We start from the raw sequence: 7,950 nt of genomic DNA on the forward strand, positions 1-7,950 counted from the left end.
TGCCTCTAACAACTTCACGTCAGAAAAAGAATCTGGGCTATCTCACTAGGACTGGGGATGTAGCTCAGTAGTGAAGTGCTACATCCCCAGCACTTTTTATTTTGATACAGGGTCTTGCAAGTTGCTGGTATTACAGGTGTGCACCACCCTGCCTGGCTAATACAATGAGTTATCTGAATACAATGAGTTGGATCTGAGGAGAAGTGACTAAGTCATAAGTATGCTGCTCTTATGAATGGGATTAGTGCTTTTTATAAAAGAAATTGAGGGAAGCACCCTAGGCCCTTCCACCCCTTCTGCTCTTCCACTATGAGGACAGTGTTTATCTTCTCCAGAAGATGCAGCAACAAGATACTGTCTTTGAAGCAGAGAGAATGCCCTTACAAGACACCAAATCTACCAATGCCTTGATCTTAGACTTCTCAGCCTTCAAAATTTTGAGAAATAAATTTCCATTGTTTATAAATGGCCCAGTCTTCAGCATTTCATTATAACAGTAAGAATGAGCAAAGACACACAGCATCTGTTTTTCTTTCTCTACTTGCATCAGGAAGCTAATAATCAATGGCCTGTGTTGGGTCATCCATGATGTCTGAGTGCTCTGACACATGCTTTGCATAAATTAGCCCCAAAGGATATAATGGTAATCATAGGACGCAGATATTACCAGCTCTTTCAGTAAATGATCCCAAAGCTGGAGTAATTCAATGCCTTTCCTTTGCTCTTTATCCTTTGCTATTCATACCCATTTGGTACTTGGATGTAGGTTTCCCATTCTGGGAAATATTTTCTTTAACTTGGGTCTATGGCAAGTGATGCTGAGGCAGGGTATATCTGAGGAAACGCAAGAAGCAAGCATCTTTTCTTAGCCCTTCTTAAGATATACCATTGGGAGGGGAGGGGAGGGGAGAGGGGATAGTAGAGGATAGGAAGGGCAGCAGACTACAACAGACACTAGTATGGCAGTATGTAAAAAAGTGGATGTGGAAGCAATGTGAATCTGCAATATGTATACGGGGTAAAAATGGGAGTTCATAATCTGCTTGAATCAAATGTATGAAATATGTCAAGAGCTTTGTAATGTTTTGAACAACTAATAATAATTAAAAAAAGATATACCATTGGTTATGTTTTCTCTAGAACATGGCCAAGTATGCTCCACAAGCTGATGGGCCCATTTCTTTCTTATGGGATTTAGAATAGGAGGCTGGAAGGGGTAACAGAAGAAAGGAAGAGTAACTGCTATGGGAAGAGAATGAAGAAGGGCCAGCTGCTGTGTAACAAGATTGTCAGTAATGACAGCAGCATGCACCTGAGGGTCAAGCAAGGCTTCTGAAGAATAAACAGTATTGGGCTTGCTCATACTCCGGGCAATATGCAAAGGGAGCCCTAGCCCTTTTTCTTGGTGTGTGTCCGCCTCCTCAAGTGCTTACCTGGGAGGCTATGTCACAAAGAAGGTATGCCAGTCCAGGGGCAGAATGCAGTGGTGTGGTGGGGACAGTGGCTGGGAGGCAGGCAGTCCTCTTGCTCCCTGGGCAGTCAGCCAAACAAATGCCCAATGACTATAGTGTCCAACCCTACAGTCCTTTACTTTTGGATTGTCCTGTGGAGTGGCCCAACCTACTCCCAACTGCCATGTCTACCATTCACCTGCTTCCACCTCACTGCTCCTCAGGACCTAGCATGGGCTTGTTTACACTACTGAGACCCCAGAATCAAAGTATCTCACTAGTTTCAAGGAGGTTTATTACCTCCTTAAGAAAAGAGAGAATCATGTGGTGGAAAGTCATTCTGTCATTGATAGGAACACCTAAAGATGTCATATATATATATTTTATGATACTGGGGATTGAACCCAGGGCCTTGTGCATACAAGGCAAGCACTCTACCAATTGAGCCAAATTTCCAGCCCTGCTATCATAATTTTTTAAAAATATATTTTATTGTAAAAATACAAAAAAATGCTCATCATCTCTAGCAATCAGAGAAATGCAAATTAAAACTACTCTAAGATACCATCTCACTCCAGTAAGAGTGGAAGCCATTATGAAGACAAACAACAACAAGTGCTGGAGAGGATGTGGGGGAAAAAGGTACACTCATACACTGCTTGTGGGACTGCAAATTGGTGCAGCCAAATTGGAAAGCAGTATGGAGATTCCTTGGAAAACTGGGAATGGAACCACCATTTGACCCAGCTATTCTTCTTCTTGGACTATACCCAAAGGACCTAAAAACAGCATATTACAGGGACACAGCCACATCAATGTTTATAGCAGCACAATTCACAATAGCTAAACTGTGGAGCCAACCTAGATGTCCTTCAGTGGACGAATGGATAAAAAAAATGTGGCATTTATACACAATGGAATGTTACTCAGCAATAAAAGAATATCATGGCCGGGCTGGGGATGTGGCTCAAGCGGTACCGCGCTTGCCTGGCATGCGTGCGGCCCGGGTTCAATCCTCAGCACCACATACCAAAAAGATGTTGTGTCCACCGAGAACTAAAAAATAAATATTAAAAATTTTCTCTCTCTCTCTCTCTCCTCTCCTCTCTCACTCTCCTTTAAAAAAAAAATATCATGGCATTTGCAGGGAAATGGATGGCATTAGAGCAGATTATTCTAAGTGAAGTTAGCCAATCCCAAAATAACAAATGCCGAATGTCTTCTCTGATATAATAGGGGTGGCTCAAAATGGGGTTGGGAGGGAGAGCAAGGGAGGAAGATTACCTCTAGATAGGGAATAGGGGTGGGAGGGAAAGGGAGGGAGAAGGGGAATAGCATGAATGGTGAAAGGAGACTCTTATCATTATACAAAATACATATATGAAGATTTGAAAAAAAAACTTGATTCTTTGGTTAAATTGAAGTCTGCCAAATTTTGCAGAAACAAAGGAACCACTTCCCTTTGGTAAGTAATAAGAATGTGTGGGATATATTGAAATCATTTGAGTTTTATCATTCTCAAAGGTGTTAACATCTATTTATGACCTTTTTTAAATCAATTACTGCATCAGTAACTGTAAAATGGTGATTTCCTAATACTATTTTTCTGTAGCTGATATTCTTCGATGAATAAGAACTTTCCCTACTGCTCTGTGTTTTGGAGTAACAATAAAGACTCATGGGTTCTTTTTAAATTTGGTTGTCAATGGATCTTTTAAATTATTTACATGTGGTAATGAGCATTGAACCAAGGGCCTCACACATGACAGGCAAAAGCTCTACCACTAAGCCACAACTCCAGCCTCTTGAATGTCATAAATTTTTAATATGGATACACATATTAAATATAAGTATTTTATTAAAGTGAATTTACATTTTTAACTGGCCACTAATTAAATTCAAGGGGCAACTCCAGTTCATATGAAGGATAGACATTCCCTTTCAGTATTGAGGGCCTAACTTGTGTACATTTAATCCCTGTATACAGCAAAAGGTCAGACTGAGGCTTATGGATCCTCTAGAGAAGAGTGAAAAGTTACAGTACAAGATCTCCTGAGTTAGCAGTGACAGCTCATGTAAATAACACTTTATTTCAGTGCTACTCACTACTGTACATTGTTTTAGGCCCTCAGGATGCAACTTGTGTATACTGGCACACTCACTAAAATAGCCACAGAAATAAGTAGGAAAAATATGCCCCAGAGAGAACCAAATGGAAGGAATGATAAATGGTGCCATGAGACCTTGGGGATTAACATTCAGCCAGGTGTGGTAAGCACCTTGGATGCTTAGTGCCTTCTCATTTCATCAGTAGCTGGATTGTTCTTGAGGTCTCCACAGGGAAAGCAGGTTCAAATATCACACAGTATACCAAATGGTTTGCATTGAGGTTCTTTATTTCTGGCCATTTCTTTACAGCTATCCATGCAGGGATAACTCCCACATGTATCTCTCAAGCCTGAATCAAACTCTTCTAGAAATTCAGATCCATACTTCTAACTTTATAAGATGCATCTCACCAAAGATACAAAAAACTCTAAGTAAACATCTGCCCCCACTCCCATCACCTTTTTCCCACTTAACTGAAAACAAAACTGGCTTTTTTTCTAAATGTGTTTACTTTCTGAGCTTTTGTGTCCAAGTTTCCCAAATAAAGCTGTGGATATATGCATTCATCTAAGTAGGCATGTAACAGGGACACAGAATGGGTTCTGGGTCATAGAAGGTCCTGTCACCACAGTGAGGACAGGGGTTGGCACTGAACCAGACCATGCCTGGCCTCCCCAAATCGTGCAGCATTTGCTTCAGCTTGGCATGCAGGTAGGCAAGTCTCCCCAGGTGGAGGGTACCCTCAACATCTTCATAACTCTCCAGTGGGGCAGGATACATTACATGACTTAACTTGCTCAGCCCAATGGTGTGGAGCAGGAGGTTCTCTAACACAGCCATGGAGATGGGATTCCCACAGAAGCTGAAGGTTGTGAGCTGGGAGCAGTGGCTCAAGGCAGGCAGGATAGCAGTGAACTGGGAGTCCATGATCCCACATTCATCTAAGTCCAGATCCTGGAGAGTGGTGGAGATTCTCTCTAATAGAACCTGGAGGGGCTCAAAACTTACACAGGTCAGATTGACCCCACTCAAACCCAGATCCTTCAGCTGACTGATGTTGGGGCATTGGGACAGATGTGTCAAATCTGACTCTGAAAGCAGGCAGTTAGTGATTGACAATGTCTCCAAGGGACTCTTCAGGGACCTAGGGAAAGATAGAATAATTAGTGCTAGGGAATAGTGATAGTGGATATCAGACAATGAGGGTGACCCAGAAACATGTTATTTCCCACACATTCCCTTATTGGAGATCCAAACAATTCTTTACAGACAGAATATTTGAGACAAGTTTGGAGAAAGAGGTTCATGCTGATAAAGCTGTTGAATGCAGTCTATAATCTGAAATCTAAGGTTTGATGGGCTTTCCCTTTTTTAATGCCCCCCTCACTTAGCTATTTTTAGTCATCTTAGACATCATTTCCCAAAGCTACCCTCTCCAGACATAAATCCATTAAATAGTGTTCTAGCAGCAATATGTCATTGTTAATTGCATCTAATTAACTTTATAACTGAAATTGCTTTCTTTCCAAAACTGATGTTGAAATATAACTCCCATTATAAGATATTAAGAGGTGGGACCTTTAAAATCATGTGACTGATAGGTAATGGGTTATCTGAACAGTAAGTCTGCTATAAAAGCTGGTTTGGTGAGGTCTCATGAGTACTCCTCGTCTCTCACCATAATGCTTACACTATTCAGGAGCTCTGCCAGCAAGAAGGCCATCACTGGATGTGGCTCTTCAAACTTGGACTAAACTATTGAGCTAAAATAAACCTCTTTTTTATAATGTACTCAGTCTGTGGTGTTGTATTATTTTTAAAAATATTTTTCAGTTGTAGTTGGTCACAATACCTTTATTTTTATTCATTTGTATGTGGTATTGAGGATCGAACCAGGGGCCTCGCACATGTTAGGTGAGCATTCTATTGCTGAGCCACAACCCCAGCACACGCTGTGCTACTGTATTATTATTAGCAACAGAACATAGATAACTGGGCTGGGGATGTGGCTCAAGCGGTAGCACGCTCGCCTGGCATGCGTGCGGCCAGGGTTCGATCCTCACCACCACATACAAACAAATATGTTGTGTCCGCCGAAAACTAAAAAAAAAAAAAAAAAAAAAAAAAAAAAAAAAAAAAAAAAATTAAAAAATTAAAAAAAAAAAGAAAATAGATAACCTCTAACCTTTATTGGGGTAGTTGTGTGATACCATACTTGCAAATAAGACAATATGGTGTCTTCTAGTGACCTGTTCACTCTTACATTATTTGTGGCATATACATAGCAGATGTCCATTGCTGTTACCAAAATGAAGAAGGGCTTGCTCTGGTCTACAGAGCAATCTTACTATCCCTCACCTGAGCACTTGGTTCAGACGGCCTTTGAGGAAGGAGACAGAATCCAAATACAGCTCCTGGAGGTGATGAAGACTGAGGAACTGAGAGGTGAACTGACTAACGCAATGCTCTTCCTCCTCCAAGGAAGTGTAGGAAGACATGTGGATGTGGGACAGGAGGAGCCTGCGCAGATTACCCATCTGCCCTAGATGAGGAGCAAACTTCCCTAAGGTGGACAATTTCCAGGTACAATTCACTTCCAAATCCTGGACAGAGTCCAGCTGCACCATTTTCAGGATCATCTTAATATTCTGCATGGGCACTGAAAAAATCTTCAATTTCTTACAGCACAGGTGTAGTAAACCTTTCTTTTGCTTGACCTTCTCAATGAGGGAAGCAAGCAATTTATCACGGCTGCCTTCCTTGAGGCACAGGTCTATAAGCACTTCTACAGGAGCCAAGGGCTGCTTCCCCCTCATTCTGCAACCGTCCACTCTTCGCTTCTTCTTCATGGGCTGGGCGGCCTCTGGCTCCATCAGTGAGTACACACTAGCTCTGCTTCCAGACCATATGGTCCAGAAGTCCCGATGAGCATTCTTGCGTAGATCCAGCACTTGCAGTTTCCATCTCCTGTAGGAAAATAGGTAATCAACTCAGAATAAAGAGCAGAAATCGTACAACCTTGGAAAGAAACAAAGTTGCTCTTTTTCCACTGAGAATCTGCTTCTCCTTTGGATTTTTCTGGAATCCCTTCTCCTAAGATCCTTCTTGAGCCCTGCTTATTGTACATTGGAGGGAGTACCCAATGCATCTTAATTAATCAGCCTTCTACATCCAGAAGCCCATTCCCAGAGTGACACCAAAAAACAGACTCCAGGCCTCCCTGAACTTCCTCACTAGCACCACCAAAAGCCCCTGGCCTACCATCTTAGCTCTCCAGGCTCCCTGAATACAGCTGTGTCTTGCTGACTCCCAGGGTCCTTTCAGGCTATAGGACTACCCTCACCTGGGGCGAACTTCCTGAGCAAGCAGCACATCAAGCCCATTGAGTGCAGCTTGGAAGTTCTCCTGGTGAGGCTGCCACTCCTTCATCAGGGATCCTAGAGGGAGGCAGGCAAAGGGCCAGGACTGCACCATCGCCTTCAGGGTCTTACTGCGTCGCTCAGCATAGGCCACCGTGAAGAGAGGTGGGAAGAGCTCTGTGGGGAGCTCCTCCAGAGCAGCAACTGCCAAGGCCTCATTCCTCAACAGACTCTGCCCAGCCAGTTCCAGGAGCCTTGGTGGAGCCCACATGCTCATCCTGATGAATCTCTGTTCTAAAAGGAATCCTGAGGAAATATGTAGAGAATATTCTCAGGTTAAGCATGAGCAACTCCATATTCTCTCCACCCTTCAGAGGGACCAACTCAGGGCTAAAGTCACTGTCTGGTAATAGCCAGGAAATTCTCAATTTATCCATTCTGCACTTGGTGGCCATAGAGTCACATTTGTGTCTCTGCTAGCACCAGAGCAAGCATTTGGTCAAATGCTGAGGAGGTGGCATGATGACCACTGACCCCATCTCATATCCACCCATTCACAGCTCCATTTAATTCTAGCCCACCTGGGAAGTCAGTATTATGGAGCCTGAAAACTGACTCTGCCCTCTTAGGGGATAAAATTTGAAAATTATAAATTGAGATTTCCTTATTGAAATGCTTGGGACCAGAAGTGTTTGGGATTTTTGATTATTTCAGACATTGGAATATCTGCACATAAGATATTTGGGGAAGGGATGCATATTTAACACAAAATTCATTATGTTTTATATGCCCCTTTTAGCCTGAAGGTAAATTTATGTAACATTTGTAATAATTTTGTGCATGGAACAAAGTTATACAATGTAGATTTTTCCACACATGGTATCACACTGGCACTCGATGTTGGAGCATTATGAATTTCAGATTTTTGGATTAGCAATGTTCACCTGTATTTTCCAAAGACAATGGGAATGAGAATACCACATAGCCCAGAATAAACTCCTTCTCTGCTCCAACAATAAGCCAGGTGGGAC

At 42.4% G+C, this 7,950-nt stretch overlaps 1 protein-coding gene across 1 annotated transcript; it reads right to left on the minus strand.

Annotated features, from left to right (window-relative positions):
* Window positions 1-4,127: 4,127 nt before the first annotated feature.
* LOC113178106 (melanoma antigen preferentially expressed in tumors-like) lies at window positions 4,128-7,196 on the minus strand. Its single transcript, XM_026382570.2, has 3 exons — window positions 6,904-7,196; window positions 5,919-6,527; window positions 4,128-4,704 (listed from the first exon to the last, which is right to left on the minus strand). The coding sequence occupies exons 1-3, from the start codon at window positions 7,194-7,196 to the stop codon at window positions 4,128-4,130; spliced, it is 1,479 nt and encodes a 492-aa protein (XP_026238355.2).
* Window positions 7,197-7,950: the final 754 nt, after the last annotated feature.

This window comes from Urocitellus parryii, chromosome 3 (genome assembly GCF_045843805.1).
Source record: "Urocitellus parryii isolate mUroPar1 chromosome 3, mUroPar1.hap1, whole genome shotgun sequence".
NCBI lineage: Eukaryota > Metazoa > Chordata > Mammalia > Rodentia > Sciuridae > Urocitellus > Urocitellus parryii.

Bases quoted from the DNA above. Each gene is read 5' to 3' on its own strand.
- LOC113178106 (XM_026382570.2), bottom strand. From the start codon at position 7,196: ATGAGCATGTGGGCTCCACCAAGGCTCCTGGAACTGGCTGGGCAGAGT. The intron at 6,528-6,903 runs GTGAGGGTAGTC...ATTTTCCTACAG, and splicing joins GCTCAGGAAGTTCGCCCCAG to GAGATGGAAACTGCAAGTGC. The intron at 4,705-5,918 runs GTGAGGGATAGT...ATCTTTCCCTAG, and splicing joins CGTCTGAACCAAGTGCTCAG to GTCCCTGAAGAGTCCCTTGG.